The following is a 24,190-nucleotide window of genomic DNA, read 5'->3' on the forward strand; positions in this document are numbered from 1 at the left end:
AGATGTGTTTGTTCTGTTTTATAGCAGGGGGTTACTGGGTTGTTTTGGGACTCGTAGGATGCAATGATGCTCAAAAGGCAATGATGGGTACAAAGTAGATGCAGTATAAACATAAAACCAATTAGTTTGGGGGTTTAATTCAGTGAAAGAACTGAGATGGCAAAAGGGTGACAGGAAATCTTTTTTGTGGGACACTGAATATCCTCCACATAGAATTTGTTCACAACCAAGAATAATGTATTTATCTTTGCTAAGTGATCTTGATTTGTATTTATATTATCATATTTGGTGAGCTGCATAGCTTGCAGGATCTTAGCTCCTTGACCAGGGATTGAACCTGGGCCCCACAAGTAAAAGCAATGAGTGCTAACCCTGGACCACGAGGGAATTCCTTGATTTATGTTATCTTTAATATGAAATCTTTATGTTACATTTCTGTTACTAGTATTTTATGATGGATTTTTGAATCTTCATGGGGGATTTAATTATTTACTTTCTCTTTTTCTATTTGTCTAGTTTTGTTTCCTAGTAGTTCTGGCCTCATAAATTGAGTTGACAGGTGCTTCCTCTGTTTCTTTTCTTGAAAATAAATCACATAGAATTGCGGGTAATTCTTTTTAAATTTGATAGAATTGTAAAATGCCATTGTTGCAACTTTGTTAAATTACCTTTTGTAAAGTAGAGCCCCTGAGTGTTGAATGTTAGGCAACAGTCCTGCCAAAGACTGCAAGGGAGAGTGAAGTGGAGACGTTTATTACACAGAATCTTGAGGAGCTACAAGGTACATCTGGAGGGAACATGTAGCAAGTCCAGGCAGGGTCTATGCAGAGCATGATGGAGGAGTTTAAGCTCTCACAGTCACTGTCTCTGCTTTTGAGTTTCTTTCTTAGGTGGTGGGCATTTTGAAATTATAAATCTGTATTGCAGTTCAAGGCAGTTATTCAAATAATGTTTAATATTGGTGATTTGTTGTAGGTTATGGGTTTCATGGAATTAGTACATTTCATCTTATAATCTTGTAGAGTTTTTGTAAGAGTTCCTTTCTATCCTTTTCATGCCTGCATGGTCTATAGTGATATTCCCTGTTTTATCTAATATCAGTAATTTTATTTAGTGTAAACAAAGGGAAAAGTCACTTCTGATAGATGCTGCAGTTATTCATATATATAGAAATATTATGTACAGCCATTTATCAACCTTCTGTGAGATCATGTGTGTCTGCCCTTTGATATCAAGTTTGGTCACTAGACTAAGGCAACCCTCCCTTTCACTTGAGAGGATTTGCACTTTTTTTGCCCATTTCATGTAAGCTTGTCTTTTTGAGTTCCTGGGCCAATTTGGTATGCGTGGAGAGGCATGTTTCAAGTTTAAACGGAAGCTTTCAAAGCTTTTATTTGCTTCATGTAACCCTGTCTTTATTTTCTTGGGCTCTAAAATCACTGCAGATGGTGACTGCAGCCATGAAATTAAATGGCTCTAGCTCCTTGGAAGAAAAGCTATGACAAACCTAGATAACATATTAAAAAGCATAGACATTACTTTTCGGACAAAGGTTCATCTAGTCAGAGCTAAGGTTTTTCCAGTAGTCATGTGTGGATGTGAGAGTTGTACCATAAAGAAGGCTGAGTGCAGAAGAATTGGTGCTTTTGAACTGTGGTGTTGGAGAAGACTCTTGAGAGTCCCTTGGACTGTAACATCAAACCAGTCAATCCTAAAGGAAATCAGTCCTGAATATTCATTGGAAGGACTGATGCTGAAACTGAAACTCCAATATTTTGGCCACCTGATGCAAAGAACTATCATTGGAAAAGACCCTGGTGCTGGAAAGATGGAAGGCAAAAGGAAAAGGGGACAACAGAGGATGGGATGGTTGGATGGCATCACTTGACTCAATGGACATGAGCTTGAGCAAGCTCCGGGAGTTGGTGATGGACAGGGAAGCCTGGTGTGCTGCAGTCCATGGGGTTACAAAGAGTCAGACATGAATGACTGAACCCTGTCTTCTACTTCAAGAATGGCCTTGGATAGACTGAAATTTTATGCCGAATGACAGAATTTTAGATACAAGAAGTGAATAATGATAGATATGGTAAGAGGAAGTCTGGAGGGTGAGCTGTGTGATTTGATGCATCCTCTGCCCCTTCTAAATCTATGACCACTTAGTCTTTACTGTCCTTGTAGCAGTATGACTGCTGAGTGGCCAAGGATGGTGAAGGTTTCAAGTAAAACCCTTTTCATTTTTAGATTTTGTCTGATTTTCAGCAAATGTCTGTCTCATATTTTCCCTAATATTAGCTACTAGTTAAATGGCCATCATAGTTTTAATAAGAAAAATTAATTTCTGCAATATCCCATTTCCACCTAAAGAACAGAGAAAAGGTGAAAAGATATGAGGGAGAGAACATGTCTGCAGTTTGTTATTTATCCTGAGTATAACATGCGATGAGAAATGCTTATTAAATTTACTGCGATAATTATTTCAGTCTCTGTAAGAATATCATGCTGTGCAAATTAAACTCACAGTCATGTAAGTCAGGTATATCTCAAACTGGAGGTGGGAGCGGATGTGATTTTAAAAGGCAAGTAAAACACATGAACAAAAAGAATGCAATTTATAAGAATTTTTTTTTAATATTGCATTTTTAAAATGTATTGCAGTGATTAGTGACAGAAATTACTACATGCCATGGTGCTCCAGTCTCAGATGCTAGGTTATGTCCCTGAGGCTCTGGAACGAAGGCGTTGAGTTAGTCCTACCAGAATGAGGATTATAGAAAGGGAAAAGTATTCTGTAAGATGTCGGTGTGAAATGGCCCATTCTTCAATGGGAGACTTTCATCACTCATTCTAGTTTGGTAATACAGAAGGGCATGTCAAGTTCTTGTTTCCCTAAACTGTTCAGTTCAGTTCAGTCGCTCAGTCGTGCCCGACTCTTTGTGATCCCATAGCCTGCAGCACACCAGGCCTCCCTGTCCATCACCAACTCCGGGCGTTTACTCAAACTCACGTCCATTGAGTCGGTGATGCCGTCCAACCATCTCATCCCCTGTCGTCCCAATTGCTCAAGTGAATTGTAATTGCCGCACAGAGTCGGACACGACTGAGCAACTTCACTGGCACAGCAACCACTCTTGGTCGCACTTTCCCAACCACCGAAGCGTTTGCTTCTCGAGACCAGCCAGAGTGCGAGCAACCTGCTGGCAAAAGCAGGTTTTCTCGTAACCATTCTCCACTTGTTAGGAGGAAACAGATTAGCTTCCCACCAAGGTAGCCCACACGGCTGTACGCTTTTACTCCCAAATTATTCAAGACAGTAAGGTAACAGCACATTCGGGGATCCTGGGAGGCGCCGGGTCCCGCCTGCTCTCCCAGGTCTGGGTTCACTCGCGGCCCGCACCCGCCCTGGGCCCGACGCCCCGCCCAGCGCCCCCGGAGGCCCTGCGTCCAAGTCCGCGCGTGCGCAGTTGGTTACGGAAAGGGAAGCGCGGAGCGCGGAAAGAACGTTGAACCGCCGCGGGTTAAGCGTCAGCTTTCTGTGTAAATTCCTGCTGCGCCTCCTCCGTCACTCAAACCTCGGGAGCTTTGGAGTGACTAGATACCTGACATCTCAGCACCTGGCCCTTCCACCCCCAGGTAAATCCAGAAGTCCTCGTGCAGGTCGGGTGTTTGGGGTTTAGATTCATCCGGAGGTCGGTGCCTCGGCTCTTCTACCTTCAGTCAACGTAGACGCCGCCTTTCGCTACATTTTCTGGCTGAAAAACCCGTTAGTCCCTCCGCTCCCCAGTTAAGCCCTCTTCTGCCAGGCGGATTCGCGCCCCTCTCCTCCCAGCCCGCTTTCTGGAGCCCTGGAGGGCAGCGCTGGCCTTCCCGCCCAGGGAGAGGCCCCGTCCTCCTGGCGGGACCTAGTGAAGCTCTTTTGTGTCGTTGGTGGCGGTGGAAGGGGTCGCCGCCGAGCTTCCACACCACAGTCCTTTCAGTCTCAGTGCAAAAAAAAAAAAAAAAAAATCAGTGAGAGGCAAAGTGATAGATAAGTGATTTATTAGAATAGGAAGTTTGTGAGTCTTAGAAGTGGGCAGCCGAGAGGATGCAAAGCCCAGAGAACTTGCTGGGCTACAGCTTTATCATCAGAGGGAAAGTGGCGTGGGGGGTGAGGTGGGAAGACTTTCCTCGTCTTTCTTGAGTAGGTGTCAGCCTTCCTGCATCAGTCCCACCAACAGGTTGGGCAGGGGAGTTTTTTGTTGTTTTTCCTACCTGGTCAAGCTAGCTTCACAAATTAGTGCTTTTTATGTGTGCACAGAGCGTGTGGTAATTTACTGAGCTCACTGAGCGGGGTTGTTTCAGGGTCCTCTTGAGCATCTGTTGAATAGCTTTGTTGCTAAGCAAGCCTGCTTTCTTGAGTAATCATTAACTTGCAGGAGTCTGACAAGTCTGTTATTCTACTGACAATCCCCTAGTTGGATTAACTATTTAATCACCTAGTTTGTCCCCTCACTCCCGTTCCTAACTCTGGGATTCAGGACAGCCTTCCCCTCTCCTAAGACCCCCTCCTCCCTGCCATCACATCGGTCCTCCCATCTCCTGAGGCCAGTCCTTCTGCCCAGCAAACCTCCCCTTGTAATGGAAGGTGACCTGAGCTAGCCTTGTGAAACAGTGGTCTTCTGTTCCAAATTCCACATGATGGAAAAAAAATTTTTTTTTTTTTTTTTCCCTGTAGGCAGATGTCTTACTCAGCCCTGTAAATACGTGGGTCAGAGAGCTCAGGAGAAGCAGATGATGAGCAACTGAGAGAAAAACTGAGAATGAGAAGAGGATGAGGGAGAATCCATAGGGATAGAGACTGTGGCTGAGGGACTTGTAAACAGAGTGAAATGAAAGATTAAGCATTGAAAATAGCAGGTGAATAAAGATACAGATTTTTTACAAAGTTGGATCTCTGGGGATGGGAGATGTCAAGTTTAAAAAAATGCACAATGTGAGGTTTGCAAGTAAAGTTTTGTTTGGGGCAAAATGAGGACTGCAGTCCAGGAAACAGCACTTCACATAGCTCTGAGAAGCTGCTGCAAAGAGGCAGGGGGAAAGGTCAGTATATAGAGTTTGGTGAAGGGGGATTACATGCAATCAAGCACATATTTTTTTCCAGACGTTTTCTACTACTTTTGTGAAGTTTTGCTAATCACAAGGAACAGTCATTACCATGGAGGACTTTAGTGCTTTTCTAGATATGGGGAGATAATAAGAATTGGGCTCATAAAATTGGCTCCTGAAAATATCCATCTGAAGACCTGATCTGCCAGTTTCTCCCCCAATCACAGATGCTTCATTTCTGCTCTCCACTGTGAACTCCTTTCAGAAGGTATTGAAGGTCAGCAGCTGCAGCAGCACATGAATTAACCCTTGTAGAGGTAGACAGGTAGATTATTATTGTTTAGTTGCTAAGTTCTGTTTGATTCTGTGTCGCCCCCAGGACTGCAGCATACCAGGCTCTTCTGTCCTCCACTATCTCCCGAAGTTTGCTCAAACTCATTGAGTCGGTGACGGTATGCAACCTTCTCATTTTCTGCTGCATCAGGGTCTTTGCTGATGAGTTGGCTCTTGCCATCAGGTGGCCAAAGTATTGGAACTTCAGCTTCAGCATCTGTCCTTCCAGTGAATATTCTTGGTTGACTTCCTTTAAGATTGACTGGTGTGATCTCCTTGCAGTCCAAGGGACTCTCAAGAGCCATCTCCAAGACCACAGTACAAAAGCATCAATTCTTCGGTGCTCAATCTTCTTAATGGTCCAGCTCTCACATCCAAACATGACTACTGGCATGTGGGTAGATGGCAAGTGCCAGTTTGTAGCTGACAGAGAGTAACATAGAGGGGTCTTGGATCAGCGGTGGGGCAGGGCCACCAAAGGAGAGGCACTTCACACAGAGTGGGGTGAGAGGATGAAAGAGCTGGACACTTGGGCTGCAGAGCTGCATGGCGCTGGGAGAGAAGGAGGATCAAGTGTGACCACAAGAGGAAGCGAGAGCAGGAAGGATGCATGACCACCTGGGGTGTCAGAGAAGGGGGAGAAGGGGAGTGGAAGAGGGAGAGAAGGGGTGTAACTGGAGGGCAGAGAGGGAGCAGGGAGGGGCAAGAAAGAGGCAGAAACACAGATGGAGGACCATCAGAAAGGATGCAGAGACCAAGCATCTCGAGGGGAACAGTTTACAGAGTGGGCAGGACAGGTGTGAGGGAAGAAACAGGAAGAGCAGGAGAGCAGAGGGGAAGAAAAGAGACAGATTAACCAACTAAAATGAAAACAGTAGAGCAGGTGGGTAGTGGGAACTGGATGCAGATGGATGGTGAGTTGTTTGGTTGGGGATAAGTTGTGATATATGATTTCTTATTTTAGAATGTAATAAGATGTCTCTAATTGTACAGATGAGGATGAGAATAGCAGAACTTGTGTCTTGTGCATTCTGTAATTCTTCATATCAGAGGATAACTTGTATTTGCAAGCCCTGTTTAGCCAGGGGGCTGCTGCTGCTAAGTCACTTCAGTTGTGTCCAGCCCTTCTCGACTCCATGGACTGTAGCCCGCCAGGCTCCTCTATCCATGGGATTCTCAAGAATACCAGAGTGAGTTGCCAGGCCCTCCTCCAGGGGGTCTTCCGACCCAGGGATGGAACCTGCATCTCTTATGTCTTCAGCATTGGCAGGCAGGTTCTTTACCACTAGCGCACCCAGTGATTTGATTTACTCAGTTGTGAGTCGCCCCCTTCCCTTTGCTTGACATGGGGCACAGGAGTAGGAGACAACAAGTGGGGCAAGAAATGATTGAATCTGTCACTGCATGGTGCCTTTTAAAAGGAACATTGAGGACTTTGCTGGTGGTCCAGTGGTAAAAGATCTGCCTGCCAAGGCAGGGGACACAGGTTCGATCCCTGGTCTGGGAAGATCCCACATGCCTTGGGGCAACTAAGCCCGTGTGCTGAAACAAGAGAAGCCACCACGATGAGAAGCCCGCACACCACAACTAGAGAAAGCCCGATCACAGCAACAAAGACCCAGCGTGGCCAAAAAATAAGTAAATAAAAAGTCAATTAAAAAAAAAAGAACATTGAGAATGCTCCTTTTTGTGATGAACCTACTTTTCTTTCTTATACCTTTACATATAATTGTTTTTGTAGCTTGGAAAAAATTTTAGTTTATTCAGTTTCTGTTCCCTGGAAATGATCATTAACTTTTGTTAATAAGCTTTGGTGCTTTTCTATAATCAAATCATTCTTTAAATAGTAATATAATACATTGTGAAATTTTTAAAACACTGACACCACAAATATTAGATGATAAAAATTCATTCTTTTGAAAATGTGTTTCAGGTTTCTTGGAGGCCTGCTTGCTTTGTCCTCTTTTCCCTTTGTACTGGAAAAGCTCTTTGGTATGTAATAAATAATTTTAGACCTTTTTGGTTGGTACTTGGTAAAGTTGTCAATGATCTTTTATATTAACAGACAAATCCTAGTTTTACCAGTTAGTCTAATATTTTGTTTTCTCCCTTTTTGTGTGTCCTGCTAAGAGGAAGAGGAGGAAACAGAACAGGAGTCAGGAATGCCTATTTCTCAGGTAAAGTCATATTCTCAGCCTGTCCTTCAAATGTCCTTTTTTGGATTCTCTATTCTTCCCTGGCTCCAAAGTATCCTGCCTGACACTTGTACATTCATCCTCTTTTTCAAGAATATTTTAGCTGTTTGCTGGTTCTTGAGATTCCCTATGAATTTAGGAATGATTTTCTTTTTTCTTTAACTGCAAAAAATGGCATAGGAATTCCTTAAATCTGTATACTGTGCCTCCTGCAGTGGAAGCCTGGAGTCCTAACCACTGGACCACCAGGGAAGTCTCTCTTTGGGTCTTTTTTTTTTTTTTTTTTTTAAGAAAATTTTACAGTGAAATCTTATTGGCTTGATTTTTGTAGTTTGCTATTTCTAAGGAAAGAAAATGTTATCTGTTTTTAATCAGCTCAACTGCCTCTTAATTTCCATTGAAAAATTATAGGGGTATACCAGGTCTTGCTAGGTTGCAAATGAAGGAATTTTTTTAATCATATATTATTATTTGCATTTTAAAATATTTATTTATTTGGCTGCACTGGGTCTTAGTTTCGGCATTGCAGGATCTTCAGTTTTTGTTGCAGCATTCAGGTTCTTTAGTTGCAACATGCGAACTCTTCGTTGCAGCGTGTGGGATCTAGTTCCCTGATCAGGGATGGAACCTGGACCACCTGCATTGGGAACATGGGGTCTTAGCCAGTGGACCATCAGGGAAGTCCCGTACATTTTTTTAAATTTATTTTTAATTGGAGGATAGTTGCTTTGCAATGTTAGGTTGGCTTCTGCCATACAAGAATGTGAATCAGCCATGGGTATACATATATCCCCTCCCTTGGGAGCCTCCCTCCCACCCTAATTTGGTCATTTTAAAAGCATAAAGTTCCCACTCCAGGGTGTGTTTCTATTTATATATATCTCCAGGGACTTTTGTGTTAAAGTTTAGTACTTTTCAGTGTAGAGGTCTTACACCTACTTGTCTGATCTTTTTCCTAAGTTTTCTATAGGATTGTTCTCTCATTTTCTGTAGAAATGGTTCATTGTGTGTAGATAGAAATGCAGTTGATTTTCATGTGCGGATATTTTATGCTGCAACTTTCTAAATTTTTTCAAAAATTTTATTTTGTTATTTATTTATTTTGGACTGTGCTGGGTTTCCTTGTCTACACTGTGTTTTTGTTGCTGCAACCAGGCTTTCTCTAGTTCGGGTGGTGCAGAGCCTGTTCTTTAGTTGCAGTTCTCAGGCTTCACAAGGCGGTGGCTTCTCTTATTATGGAGCACATTTGAGCATTACCTTGTTAGCATGTGAAATGAGTGCAGTCGTACGGTAGTTTGTACATTCTTTGGCACTGTCCTTTGGGATTGGAATTAAAGCTGACCTTTTCCGGTCCTTTGGCCACTGTCGAGTGTTCCAAATTTGCTGGCATATTGAGTGCAACACTTTCACAGCATCATCTTTTAGGGTTTGAAATAACTCAGCTGGAATTCCATCACTTCCATTAGCTTTGTTTGTAGTGATGCTTTCTGAGGCCCACTTGACTTCACATTCCAGAATGTCTGGCTCTAGGTGACTGACCACACCATTGTGGTTATCCAGGTTGTTAAGACCTTTTTTGTATAGTTCTTCTGTGTATGCTTGCCACCTTAATCTCTTCTGTTTCTCTTAGTCATTGCCATTTCTATCCTTTTGTTGTGTTCATCCTTACATGAAATATTCTATCTCCAATTTTCTTGAAGAAATCTCTAGTCTTTCCCATTCTCTTCTTTTCCTCTATTTCTTTGCATTGTTCACTTAAGAAGGCTTTCATATCTCTGCTTGCTGTTCTCTGGAACTCTGCATTCAGTTGGATGTATCTTCCCCTTTCTCCTTTGCTTTTTGGTTCTCTTCTTTTCTGAGCTCTTTGTAAGGCCTTCTCGGACAACCACTTTGCCTTCTTGCATTTCTTTTTCTTTGGGATGTTTTTGGTCACTGCTTCCTATACAGTTACAAACCTCTGTCCATAGTTCTTCAGGCACTCTTATTTACCAGATCTGATCCATTGAATCTATTCATCACCTCCATTATATAATCATTAAGGGATTTGCTTTAGGTCATACCTGAATGGCGAGTGGTTTTCCCTACTTTCTTCAATTTAAGTCTGAATTTTGCAATAAGTAGCTCTTGATCTGAGTGACAATCAGCTCCCTGTCTTGTTTTTGCTGACTGTATAGAGTTTCTCCATCTTTGGCTGCAAAGAATATAATCAGTCTGATTTCAGAATCGTCTATCTGGTGATGTCCATGTGTAGAGTTGTCTCTTGTCTTGTTGGAAGCGAGTGTTTGCTATGACCAGTGCATTCTCTTGACAAAACTGTTAGCCTTTGCCCTGCTTCATTTTGTACTCCAAGGCCAAACTTGCCTGGTACTCCAGGTATCTCTTGACTTCCTACTTTTTGCATTCTAGTCCTCTGTGAGGAAAGGACATCTTTTTTTGGTTCTAGGATGCCTTGTAGGTCTTCATGAGACCGGTTTTACTTCAGCTTCTTCAGCATTAGTGGTTGGGGCATAGACTTGGATTACTGTGATATTGAATGGTTTGTGTTGGAAGTGAACAGAGATCATTCTGTCCTTTTTGAGATTGCACCCAAGTGCTGCGTTTCAGATTCTTCTGTTGGCTATGTGGGCTGCTCCATTTCTTCTAAGGGATTCTTGCCCATGATAGTAGATATAATGGTCATCTGATTTAAATTCACCTGTTCTGTCCATTTTAGTTCACTTTGCCATCTCCTGCTTGACCATGTCCAATTTACCTTGATTCATGGACCTAACATTCTAGGTTCCCATGCAGTATCATTCCTTATTAGCCTCGGACATACTTTCACCACTAGACACATCCACAACTGAGCATCATTTCTCTTTTGTCCCAGCTGTTTCGTTTTTTCTATATTTATTAGTAGTTGTCATCCACTCTTCCCCAGTAGCATATTGAACACCTTCCAACCTGGGGGAAACAAGATTTAGGGAACACAAGCCCTCCTCACACCCTAGTTTTATCAGAGACTCCACATTTGAATCACTGTTATAAAACCCTTCATCAGATCCTCCTGGGTTGATGTTAGATGTGTACATATTTATAATTATTATAGCTTCTTGGCAAATTTACCCTTTTCTCATTTCACGATGTATTTTGTGTCTTGTGTTAGTTTTTTTCCTTAGATTATTTTGTCTGATATTGTGCAGTAATTCCTGATGTCTTTTTCCATCCTTCTACTTTTTGATTTAGATTTGTGAATGTTCACAGTTCCAGCTCTGACATGCTGTGTGTCTTGCTCCCACTCTGTTTTCCTCTCGTTACTTCCTCTGTTGGTCCCTGCTCAGGCACGCTGTACTGAGGTGAAAGGCAGGACCCCTAGCCAGCCCCCTTAACTCCACTGTCAATTCGGTACGAATTCATCAAGTGTTTCCTTCTGATCATGATATTTGGAGAAATACTCTTTCTTAATTACAATATATTTTTTCCGTAACTTTTCTAAGTTTGAGTCAATGTTTTAGGAGTCAGTGTTTACAGAAATAAATACTGTGTTTTTAAATTGTATTTATATATAGGTATTCCGTAGAAGCTGTAGTTAACGTTTCCTGCTTTTTTCCTGTTGGTACCATTTAGCACAGGTAACTCTTTTGTTGTTCCAAAAAATGCTGAAATTCACATATATAAAACTGATGATGAAAAATCATGCAAAAATATGTCCAGAGGGGATGGCCAGGTAGTTCCCTCTATTTTATATATAGCAGCAAGCGTGTATATTTATTCCCAACCTCCTGGAAGTCTCCTTAACTGTTGTCTCAAATTTTCTTTATGTTGATTGATTTATCCTCTCTATCCTTATTGTTTACTTATTGCATACCAAATCCTGCACAGACTGTTGGGAGTAGAATAGTGAATTCTATGAACTCACTCCTTTCTCTTAAGGAATTTCAGGCTAGTTAGGGAATACATAAGGGTGTCCTGTCCCTCCTTGTTCATTTGGGTCTTACCATTCCAGTACCTTCTTGATGGCAACTGACTGCAAACACTGAACTCTCCTGTGTGGGCCAGGAACAACCCCCAAAAATGAGGGATGGGGGCTTCCCTGATGGTCCAGTGGTTAAGACTCTGCACTTCTGCTGCAGGGGGGCAAGAGTTTCATCCCTGGTTGGGGGAGCTAAGATCCTGCATGCCATGCCGTGAGGCCAAAAAAAGAAAAATGAGGGCTGGGTGGGAGTAAGTAGATAAACACCCAAGCTCCCTTACTCCTCTGTGGGGGCAGTTCTGAGGTTGTTTCACAGACTCTCAGAGCATGTCCATTCACATGGAGCTCCAGTTGCCCATGGCTGCAACTTTCTCTTCCTCACTGGAACTTTCTGGAATGTTCCTTTTTGGAATGATGCTGCTGGATATTTCTGGAATGATCTCTCAAATTATTTGCACTTGAAAAAAAAAATGTCCCTAGACAACATCTCTCATTTCAGTTAGTTCTGCATTTGTAATTCATGTGTGTCCATAAGTTAGTTCATGGATCTGCAAGTCCACGGTTTTGATAAGACATCATAATTTTAAAACTATGTACTGCATTTTTTTGTAGCTGAAATTATATCATAAATATATTCTGTGGCCTTGAATTTTTTCCTACACTCTCCTGTTCAAGGTTCAGATAACAGTAAGATTACTAACATGTTATATGTATGTGTTTGTGCACCCACATCTGTAATGATCTTTTATTGCCTTCTGTGTTGTTCGCTTTGACCTTATTTCAAGTTTTCTCAGGGAACCCTCTATCAGTATGCTTCTAGTGCTCTTCTTTATTTTTTTTTCTAATGCTCTTCTCTTACTTGAGTTTTTGCTTCTTTATCTTGAGTTCAAGACCTCATGCTCCTTAATTGAGATTATTGCTGTATGATTACTTAGCTTCTTGAACTAAGTAGAGTTTCTCCAAATGTCTCTGACACTTTTGTCTCTGTAGGATGGCATACTTCTTTTTCTACTGAGCTATGATGTTGATTAAAAAAAAGTTGATAGCCATAAAGCATTTAGAGTATTGCTTAGCATCTTTGAAGTATTCAAACACCTTTAGTCAGTGTAATCATGGTTTAAGATTTTGACCTTTTTTTTAAAGCACTGTTGACTGTCATTTCTGATGCCATCACTCATAGTGTAGCTCATATAGATGTTGAATAGCAGTGTGTAACAAACACATACTCTAACACTTCTGGAGAAACTACTCATTATTAAATCTTATTTACATGTATTTCATGTAGTGTCCACAAAAATGGACATTGATTTACCTCCACATTGGACATTAATCATCCTCCACATTGGTTAGAGGTTATCATAATCTCTGGGAAAAAGCATAAGGAATTAAAATTAAAGGCCCATAATTTCCTCCAAATAGCTTTCCATGGATCTGTCAGAATATTACTTCAACTGAGTTCATCCTTAGCCCTCTCTCCTCTTCTCCTTTTGTGTGAAAATAAGAGCTCTCCTCATGGCCCCTTGGTGAAATGTGTTTTCGTTTCAGGCACAGCTGACCTTCAAGGATGTGGCCATAGAGTTCACTCAGGAGGAGTGGGAATGCCTAGACCCTGCTCAGAGGGCCTTGTACAGGGACGTGATGGTGGAGACCCTCAGGAACCTAGTCTCCTTGGGTGAGGATCACTTCCCTTTGAAGTTGGGATCTACCCTGGGGTATCTGCATTTCCCACTGTGTGCCTCTTGGGAGCCCCGGTTTTACTTGGCTGATCTGAAATCCCTGTTGATTCAGACATGAAAAGCTTCAGGACGCAGCCTCAGGAGTTTAAATCTACCTTTTCCTCTGACGATCTGCCCACTTCATGATACATCAGGAGTTGTTCCAGAGCTTTTGTAGTGATAAAGTTCAATGGAAAACTTTTAACACACACCTTTTCCTGTTTCCTACCTATGTGCTTTTGATTTAGAAGTCTTAGGAAAAGAGCTATGTTTCTGTGCATTATACTGTTCCCTTTGTATTCAGAAGGAGATAACAGCCCGTAAATTTTGGAAATATTTTTCTGTTCCTCTCTGTATTCCCATCAATCCTCAGTTGAGCAAGGGACTAGGATTCTGGCAAAGCCACAGCAAGTCATGTGTTTTTCCTCTTATGTGGAGGTATTTGTTTCTTATCTGAATATTTTACCCTTGTAACGAGACAAAAAAGAGTCCTGGTCTGTGGAGTAAGGTACATGCCTTTGAGGGTATAACAGGTCATATCTTGGAAGGGCCGAGGGGAAGCTTCATTATTGATAGTGTGTGCAGACTTTCCCCTCGTCAGAGAATTCTATGGAAAGTACAAACATTTACTTCTTTTTTTTTTTTTTAACATTTACTTCTTATTTGAACTCTCAGAGGAAATTTTTCTTCTGTGTAACTTATCTATGGAGTGGGTACTGGTTGACAGATTATTTTGAAAAAAAAAGCAGAGACATTACTTTGTCAACAAAGATCTGTTTAGTCAAGGCTATGGTTTTTCCAATGGTCATGTATGGATGTGAGAGTTGGACTATAAAGAAAGCTGAGCACCGAAGAATTGATGCTTTTGAACTGTGGTGTTTGGAAAGACTCTTGAGAGTCCCTTGGACTTCAAGAAGATCCAACCAGTCCATCCTAAAAGAGATCAGTCCTGGGTGTTGGTTGGAAGGACTGATGTTGAAGCTGAAACTCCAATACTTTGGCCACCTGATGCGAAGAGCTGACTCATTGGAAAAGACCCTGATGCTGGGAAAGATTGAGGGCAGGAGGAGAAGGGGACGACGGAGGATGGGATGGTTGGGTGGCATCACCGACTCAATGGACATGGGTTTGTTTGGGTGGACTCCGGGAGTTGGTGATGGACAGGGAGCCTGGTGTGCTGAGGTTCATGGGGTCGCAAAGAATCAGACATGACTGAGCGACTGAACTGAACTATTCATCATATATTGTAATCTTTTTCCGCTATATAGAAAATAACCACTTCATTCTATATTGATATGGTCTGCATATTCTATGATACGAAATAAGAAATATCTCCAGAGCCTGGCTGATAAATCTTTCTGGGTGTTTTTGTGGTTTTGAGCAATGTCACAAAAGCCTGTCTCAATGGCATCGTGACAGTGATGTTCCCATGTGCAATAACCATCCCCTTACATTCTCAGCAAGCAGTATAGGGATTTCTCTTCAGGATAACGCTGTCCAAGTTCCCATTCTTGTTTGTGAAGCTGTTTTGTAAACAGTTACTGATGCCATCTTTTGGTCACCTGTGTGCCATTGTTCTTTTACATCAACAGCTAAGTTTAAAACATCTAAATGTTCTCTAAAGAGAACTTATGAAGTGGAATGATACTTTCAATAGGAACCATAATTCATTTTTTGTTCAGTAGCCTGTCCTTCCCCCACTGGGTGGTCCACATCCTCTTGTGGAACATTGGGATCCCCTTGGACCACATACACAAGAATTTATTTCTCGTGCCACTGTTGTATGTCACTGGTCTTTGTGCTAATACCACACTGCTTGGATTAGTTTAGGTTTCTGAGACTTTTAAAAGTAATTGTGAAACCTCCAACTTTGTTCTTTTTAACCTTGGTTTTTTTGTTGAGTGTCTCTCTAAAAAAAAATTTTATTTGGCTGCACCAAGTGTTAGTTGCAGCATGTGGGATCTAGTTCCCAGACCAGGGATGGAACCTAGGTCTCTTGCATTGGGAGTATGGAGTCTTAGCCACTGGACCACCAGGAAAGTCTTTTGAGGTTGCATTTGAATCTAAACGATGGATTTATCTATTTAAGACACACTATCGGAGTTTTATTAGGGATTGGGTTAAATCTGTTGATTACTTAGAGGAGATCGGGGTTGTTCAGGGTGGTATGGCCTTAGACTGTTGATTACTTAGAGTAGTAGTATTTACACCCTGACCATGTTTACTTCTAGTCCATAAACGTGAGATGTCTGCATTAATTTGTGTCCTTTGGGTTATTTTTCAGCTGTTTTTAGTTCATAGAGCATATATCTTTGCTTTGTTCTGTAAAGTTTTGCCAAGTACTTTAGTTTTTTAATAATATTTTAAATGGAGTTTTCTGAATTTCCTTCATGATTTTTTTATTGTTAATATATAGAAACAGTATTGACTTTTGTTTGTTGGTTTTGTATATTGTTTTTCTGAGTTCATTATTTCTTTTTTTTTTTTTTGCCAACTATTCAAGGTGTGTGTGTGTGTGTGTGTGTGTGTGTGTGTTTTTGCCTTACCATGTGGCTTGTGGGATCCTTGTTCTCCCAACAGGGATTGAACTTGGGCCCCTGACAGTAGAAGTGTGGAGTCCTAACCACTGCACTACAGGAATTTCCTGGGGTGTTTTACGTATTTGAACATTTCATTTTTCAGAAGAGATGGATTTGCTTCATTTGCTGTTGGGATTGGTTATATGTGTTTTTCTTCTATCTCCATGTTCTTGGTAGGAATTTCTGTAGTTTTTCTTTTAGAAGTAGTGCAAACATCTTTGTTACATTCCTGGTCTTAGAGGAAAAGGTTTAAGTCTTTCCCCATTGATTATGATGTTAGCTGTGGGCTTTTATTACATGTCCTTTATTGTGTTTAGGTCACTTTTTTCTATTTCTAGTGTTTACTGAGTGTTTCTATCATGTTTTTAGCATTTCTGCCTGAGGGAACCTCTGGGAATGGGGAGACTTGTGCCAGTTAACTCTCAATGCAGTGTAAGAAGGAGGAGGGAAGTTGAAGGCCAGGAAATTGTCATGAACTTTCCTATGTTTTTCCGTCTAGTGTTTTAGGACAAGCATTTGCTTGGGTGCTGCCTCTTCTTGATTGGTTTGTTGAATTTTCCCCAATTGCTTTTCGTTTATTGTTTTTAACTTGGTTCCCTCATGGGTAATGGGTGCCTATGGTTTACTGTCCTGCTGACATCACTCCCTCATGGTTTTGTTTTTCTTTGCAGAGTTTGTGTTAAGAAATTTAATGTTACAACTTCCAGTATTTAGATGGGCTAGCTAAAAGAACTACTGTCGTGTTTAATAACAAGGGATGTTGATGTAAATATTTTATATAACCAAAGTATGTTATGTAATTAATATTTTAGTTAGTAACATTTTTTTTTCTTTACTTACTTAACTATTGTGATCATATCCTGAAATTGCTCAGGCTTCGGCAAACACTTTCTGCTATCTTTTTTTCCCCATACAAAGTGTTCTTGCCTAGCCAAGAGATCTTCATTCCAAAATCATGATCTCCCTCCTTTACTTTGCCCTGTTTTTGTGTGCACAGAATGAACTGATTCATCTCCTTCTGATAGTCTTCTCCTGGTTTTCACTTCTGCTTTCTGCTAAGATCATTATTGCACAGTCTCCTGAAATATTTTGTATGTGTTTATTGAACATATGCATGGAAATACAGTCATTGGAATATTCAGTATGCATAGCAAATAGTATAGTAGATTGAAAGTTAATTTCCTTCTGCAGTGTTTAAATCTCATGTGGTTCTTTCCCATACTCATACTATAATTCCCCTAGTTAAAAATGGACCAGTAGTATACTATTGCTAAGCCAGTTCTTTTAAGGTCAATATTTTAATTGTCCTCACACAGTTATAATCACACAGATGTGCTCCTACATATGCATATACCCTGAGCTCCACTCAGTCCCTTTCTCAGTTCTGACCTTTCTTTATATGGTCCCTTGGAGTGGATGAAAAGGTTGTTATTTCCTAGCATGTTTAAGTTATTCTCCTGAACTTCCCAGTTTCCACTGCACTCTTTCACCCACCCCTCCACCTTCCACATTACTCACACTGTAAAAATACCACCTCTGTATATTGACCAACTTTCTCATGACCCAGCCTGAATCACTGTGTGCAGCTGTGACAACTCGGAAACCATTTCCAGGAGGGGCGGCTGAATCCCCTTAGTAGTTACACAGCCCACTGCTTGCAGCTCCCTTGAAGTTTTCTTCTAAGCTCCCAGTATTTGTTGCAGTATTTTGTAATATACTGCTTGGGTGAGGGTCATGTTTAAGAATATATTGTCTCTAGGTCTCTAGGTCCCAGTTTTCATCATGGTTCTCACTACTTTCTGTGTCAGTTGGGGTCAGGTATATAAATCTGTAATTCCACTTTCCTTATTTGAAAAATTGTGATAATTATCCTCAAGCCTTTAAAAAGAAATAGTATTTTTTTTGTCTTTAGGTTTTTGTGTTTGTTTTTTTGGCCCCACCATGCTGCTTGTGGGATCTTCCTTCAAGGAATGTAACTTTGGTCCATGGCAATGAAAGGACTGAGTTCTAACCACTGGACTACTCTTAAATTCCCAGAAATAGTGCAGTTTTTATATTAAGTCAAAATGTCTTTTGTGTAAAAAGATGGATGAATAGTCTAGCATGTTTATTATGCTATCCCTTTTTTGCATTATAAATTGTATGCTTTTTTTTTTTTTCAATTTGTTCTCAGCAATATGGTGTATCAACCTAGTTAAAGTAAATTCACAGATTGCTCACTCTATATTACATACATTTTGGAGCCAAAGAACTGGATATTTTAGGGCACTGCAGAATTAGGGAATTGCTCTATTTAATGGCTGTCAATATAAATGGAGAATATTTCATTTACTAATCTTTAATTTTGATTTACAGAAGGTGGCCTTTCTGAATGTTTATGCTGCTTCATGGGTACATAGTTTTACAGGAGGTACTTAGAAGAACATTTGTTTTTAAAAAAACTTTTTTATCGTATGCACCATTTTCTCTATTCTTTGTTTCCCAAGTTGAAACTATCACTCATTGAAATTATTCATTGAATAAGTTATTTTTGTATTATTTACTGTTACAGTAGATTTTGTCTGGTTTTTAGCATTCATTTGTATTAAACAAGTATGCCCAATATATGTATAATAATTCTTTTCCTCTCAGTTTTGAGCCACCAGTAGGTATGTTTACTGCTAATTGGTATGTGCTTTGGTGTCATGGTTGAAAATTACACTTTCTTGGATTGGTAACAAAAGTTTTTCCAATGTGAGTGTTCTTATTATAGGTTGTTTGAAAATTTGTTGTTGTTGAGTAGCTAAGTCGGTTCTGTCTCTGTGAGACCCTGGGAATGCAGCACACCAGGCTTCCTTGTCCTTCACTGTTTCCCGGAGTTTGCTCAAATTCATGTCCATTGAGTCAGTGATACTAGCTAACCATCTCATCCTCTGCCACCGTTTTCTCCTTTTCCCTTCAGTCTTACCCAGCATCAGGGTCTTCTCCAATGAGTTGGCTCTTCCCATCAAGTGGCCAAACTTGGAAATTTAGGTGCCCTAAAATTAAGTACTATTATCACAGATCAGTTTACCTTTAGTAAAGAATCATTCCATTTGTGTTTGAAAGGTTTTTATATCATGGTTGGCAATTTTCATAACTCCTTTCTGTGTAAGTACTAGTTTGGTGTAATATCATGTTTAACATGAAATATTTATTTATGAGTTATAATAAGTGAGATACTTACAGTTTTTTGTATCTTGTAGATATCTCTCATATACTTGTGATCGAGAAATTACAACTAAATGAAAAAACTGATAGAAGAGAAGAATTCCAAACAGTGATATTGGGAAGACACGAAAGGAATAAAATCAAAGATTTTTACCTCAGGGAAATCCAGGAAAATATATATGACTTTGAGTCTCAGCCAAGAGATGAGGCAAGAAATTACAAAGTAAAGCCTATAACACATGACAAAAATCTCACCAATGAGAGAGAGGGACACGGTAGAAGTATTGCAGGAATCAAGCCTATTGAAAACAGGCTTGCATTAAGCTTTTGGGATGACCTGCATGTTTACAAAAGTGAAGACAAGATTGATGAATTTAATCAAGCTGACAAGAGTATCAGTATTAGTGCTTCATTTTCACTACTTCAAGGAATTTCTCTCCTTGTCCAAACCAACATTTCTAATTCATATGGGAATGATTTTATGCATCCTTCAATACTTACACAAGACCAGAGCACACACATGGAATGCCCTTACAAATGTAATCAGAGTGGCGAAACCTTTCATCAGGGCTTGAACCTTACCCAACATCAGTTTATCCATACAGAAGAGAACATGTTTAATTGTGATGTGTGTTGCAAAGTCTTTAGTCGACATTCAGACCTTGCTATTCATCAAACAATTCATACTGCAGAGAAATCTTACAAGTATAACAAGTGTGGCAAAACCCTTTACCATGGCTTGCACCTCACTGGACATAAGATAATCCATACAAAAGAGAACTTATATAAATGTGATATATGTGAAAAAGTGTTTACTCAAAGTTCATACCTTACAGTTCATCAGAGAATACATACTGGAGAGAAACCATACAAATGTAATGAATGTGGCAAGGTGTTTAGTCAGAATTCATACCTTGCAAAACATCGCAGAATTCATACTGGAGAGAAACCTTATAAATGTAATGAGTGTGGCAAGGTCTTTCATCACAAGGCCAACCTTGCAAGTCATCAGAGACTTCATACTGGAGAGAAACCTTACAAGTGTAATGAATGTGGCAGAGCTTTTAGTCAGAAAGGAAACCTTGCAAGTCATCAGAGAATTCATACTGGAGAGAAACCTTACCAATGTAATGAGTGTGGTAAGATGTTCAGTAGTAGATCAACCCTCGTCAGTCATCAAGTCATTCATACTGGAGAGAAACATTACAAATGTAATGAGTGCAGCAAAACCTTTTATTTTGGCTCACACCTCAAACAACATCAAATCATCCATTCAGGAGATAAACCATATAAATGTGATGTCTGTGGGAAAGTTTTTGGTCAAAATTCATACCTTGCAGTTCATCGGAGAATTCATACTGGGGAAAAACCTTACAAGTGTAAAGACTGTGGCAAAATCTTTAATCACAGCTCGAACTTCAAGAGACATCAAATAATCCATACAGGACAGAAATTATGTAAATGTGATATATGTGGCAGAGTCTTCAGTTTTAATTCATATCTTGCAAGGCACCGAAGGACTCATACTGGAGAGAAACCTTACAAATGTAATGAGTGTGGCAAGGTCTTCAATCGGAATTCAAGTCTTGCAATTCATCAGAGAATTCATACTGGAGTTAAACCTTACAAATGTAATGAGTGTGGCAGCTGCTTTAGTCGAAAGGCGTACCTGGCAAAGCATCAGAGTGTTCATACAAAAGGGAAACCTTTCAAAAACAAAGACTGTTGAAAACCTTTTATTAGATCTCAACTATTGCTCCACACCAGGTAATAAATACAATGGGGAAATCATTTAACGTGATATATGTGGGACTGTCTTCATTCATTCAAAATTGACACTGTATATTCTTGGGAAATTCATAGTGGATTGAAATTTGCACGTCATGATAGAGGCAAAGCCTTGCCATTACATAATCTGTACTAGGCCGAAACTCCAGAAATATGTTGAATGTCTCAAAGTCTCCAGTCCACAAAGTCTCCAACCTTAACATGAACTGAAGTTTCATGTTGGAGAGAAACCTGACAAATATTATGATGAATTTCAGAAATCCATCAGTGTACTTTGAAACCTACCTTTCCATCAGGTAATCCACATTGATGATGAACATTAAGGATGTGTTTTAATTTATCTGATGTTGCCATCTTAGACTTCATTGAAAATATCATCTTGGAGAGAGAAATCAGATAAGTATGTTTAGTTGACCAGCCCTTAGACAAGGAATTCATTCACCAAAGATTTCTTTCTGGAGATTATTACCTCACAAATGCCAGGAATGGGCAAAACCTTTACTTGGGGCTCACATTCTACCCATCATCAAATAATCTGTGCTGGATAGAACATTACATATGTAATGAATAGGGCAAAGTTCCAAATTAGTGCTCACTCATGACCTATATTAGAATATTTATCCTAGAGAGAAACCACACAAATATAATATATGTGGCAAGGATTTTATCCAAAGATAAGATGGGGAAGATACTGGAGTCCCTTAAATGCAACAAGTGTGGCAAAATCTTTACCTTGAGTTCAAGTATGAGGCAACAATGGAGAGTCCATTGAAGAGAAACCCTACAGACATATGAGCAGAAGCTTTATCCTAACTGCACAATTCACCAGACTTCTCATATATGTCTTCTGAGAGAAACCACACAAACTAATATGTGTGCCAAGGCTTGTACCTGAAGATGAAACCTCTGAAACAGGATTTAGTTTGGAAAGCAACATTTCACATGTAATAAGTGTTGTGAAAAGTTTTTGTCAAGTAGCTCCACTTTTGATGTAATGATAGAATTCATACAGGTTAGAAACTATAGCAATTTACTAAATGTGGAAAGAATTTGATGAAATGATGCATCCTGAGGTTTCATCACCAAGCTCATGCTATTGGGGATAATCCTTACAAATGTAATGAATTTGGTGACTTTTTCACACAATTCTTAAATTAGCCTACATATCAGAGAATCCATAATAGGAATAAGTTAAGGCTTTAGTTCTCCCAAGAGTAATATGAGATTATTATGCACTTCAGAGTCATTAGAAGTCACAGAATGTTAAAACTTAGGAAATGACATGTATATGACATACAGAAAAACATATGTGTAAATGGCCAAGTATCTGTGTAAATGTTCTATTGAGCTTTCTTGAAGACCAACCTTAATTTTGAAGTCTGTTGATCTTACACCTTCATTATAGGCCTTTGATGATGGTCTCTGGAAAGGAGTCAGTAAGGTGAAAGGAGGCGGCTTCATTAGGTGTGGTTCATTCACAATCCATGTTCCCTGGAAAAACAAGGACCCTGAATTACCAAAATCAGTAGTGTGTCAGTTAGCATCAGGAAGGGGCTCTAGAGAATAGTGTAAAATTGCTGTTGCTCTTGTGCTTGTTATGTTCATGGTCCATGGATTGACCACAGTGGACAGAATCCTCTACTAGGTGACTGTGAGCAAAGCAGTAAGGACATTAAGGGGCTTGACTATTCATGAGAGGAGAGGGACAGGTTACTAGGGATGGATTATGTGGTAGGAACAGTGCCCAGAACAAGTTGGTTGTTTTCTCCATTGCATGGGAAATAAGTGTTATTTGCATCTATGTGTTTTGTTTTGGCCACACCATGTGGCATGCATGATCTCAGTTCCCTGCCCAGGAATCAAGCCAGTGCCGCCTAGAGTGGGCACACAGAATCTTAGCTACTGGACTGGCAAGGAAGTTCCTGCATCTGTGTTTAATAAGATATTAGTCTTATTCTTAGGAATTGAAGGGAGAGCAATTTACCTGAGAGGAAAAATTTAATTATTGGGTGAAGCTTACAGTTTGAACTTCCAGTTTGTCTCAAAGGAAGGCGCCCTCAGGCTTTAAAGAAAAAAGTTTGTCCAGATAGGCTGAAGAGGAAGAGGTTTTTCCTGAGCATTAAAAGGTTTCAATAATCAAATAGCAAAAAAAAAAAAAAAAAAAAGGAGTTGGGAATTCCTTGGCGGTTCAGTTGTTAGGACAGTACTTTCACTGCCAAGCTCACAGGTTCAGTCCGTGGTCAGGAATCTAAGATCCCGTAATCCCAGAAAAAAAATTTTAATGGAGTCAGACTTCATAAAACACTGAGGCAGAGCCCTCTTGCCTACCAACTTATGTCCCTCACAAGTGTCCTATATTAATAAGTCTACTTCTTGCCGGTCACTTTGCTTCTTGCTGAATTCCTTCTGTGCTGAGACACAAAGAACCTGAGCCTTAGTAAGTCCAGGCTCCAGAGACTGAAACCCCCACCAAGTGGGGGACACTAAGCCTGCTGCCCACCAGCATGTAGAACCCAGAGCAGTTGGAGCCAGAAGGTTTATGATGCTGACTGCCACTTACCTCACCATCAGCCAATCAAAGAAGAGTTCATGAGCTGACCACACCCACTTTGAGCCATTACTATATAACTCCTCTCTACCCCTTCTTGTTTGAGACACACAGTTTTGAAGGCATTAGCCTACTGTGGCGCCTTTGCTTGGCAAAGCAATAAAGCTATTCCTTTCTACTTCATTCAAAAAGAAGGGGAAAAAAAACACACACACACAACTGAATGCTTATTTCTGAAATTCCTGGCTTTCTGACTTGGAAAAGCACATTTATGTTCATGCTAATAATTTATTAACATTTCTTTTCCACAGCACACATATATTCTGTTGTTTAATATGATTCTTGAAGATGCTTGTAAAACTAATCTGTTGGAGATATTTTTACCCTAGTTTAGTAAAATCTTTGGAAATGTTTATTAGCTAGTATAATGAAGTAGTTTATTCCAGCAATTTTCCAAGTGTTTTTAAAATTTCAGTTTCAAATTAGGCTAATATGCAATGTGTTACATTGTTTACTTTTCTAGCGTAATAAAGAGTGTTTTCAGTTTTCCTTAGCAATATTTTTTCTACCACGTGTATTTGTCCTATTTTATCACAAGGGATTACTGGGTTGTTTTGGGACTCCTGTGACATGATAATGCCTATAAGGCCATGACAGGTACAAAGTAAATGCAGTGTGAACATGAAAAACAGTTACTTTGGGGCTATAGTTCAGTGAAAGAACTGACATGGCAAAAGAGTGACATGAAATCTTTTTGTGGGCCATCCAGTATCCTCCACATAGAATTTGTTTGTAACCAAGAATAA

General features: G+C 40.1%; 1 protein-coding gene across 4 annotated transcripts in view; it reads left to right on the forward strand.

The window, feature by feature from the left end:
* Window positions 1-23,943, forward strand: part of LOC102390265 (zinc finger protein 160) — a 45,411-nt gene extending 21,468 nt beyond the window's left edge. Inside the window, exons 1-6 of one of the 4 annotated variants that reach the window (XM_044931513.2) lie at window positions 3,498-3,633; window positions 5,465-5,537; window positions 7,352-7,410; window positions 7,549-7,595; window positions 13,111-13,237; window positions 19,084-23,943. In XM_044931513.2, coding sequence (XP_044787448.2) covers window positions 7,581-7,595; window positions 13,111-13,237; window positions 19,084-20,777 — 1,836 coding nt within the window. In that variant the 5' untranslated portion in view covers window positions 3,498-3,633; window positions 5,465-5,537; window positions 7,352-7,410; window positions 7,549-7,580 and the 3' untranslated portion in view covers window positions 20,778-23,943. Of the gene's footprint in view, window positions 1-3,325; window positions 3,634-5,464; window positions 5,538-7,351; window positions 7,411-7,548; window positions 7,596-13,110; window positions 13,238-19,083 lie in introns of those variants that run through there. The other 3 variants (XM_044931515.2, XM_044931512.2, XM_044931514.2) reach the window with 3 other exon arrangements.
* The last annotated feature ends 247 nt before the right edge of the window (window positions 23,944-24,190 follow it).

Source organism: Bubalus bubalis, chromosome 18, assembly GCF_019923935.1.
Source record: "Bubalus bubalis isolate 160015118507 breed Murrah chromosome 18, NDDB_SH_1, whole genome shotgun sequence".
NCBI classification, from domain to species: domain Eukaryota; kingdom Metazoa; phylum Chordata; class Mammalia; order Artiodactyla; family Bovidae; genus Bubalus; species Bubalus bubalis.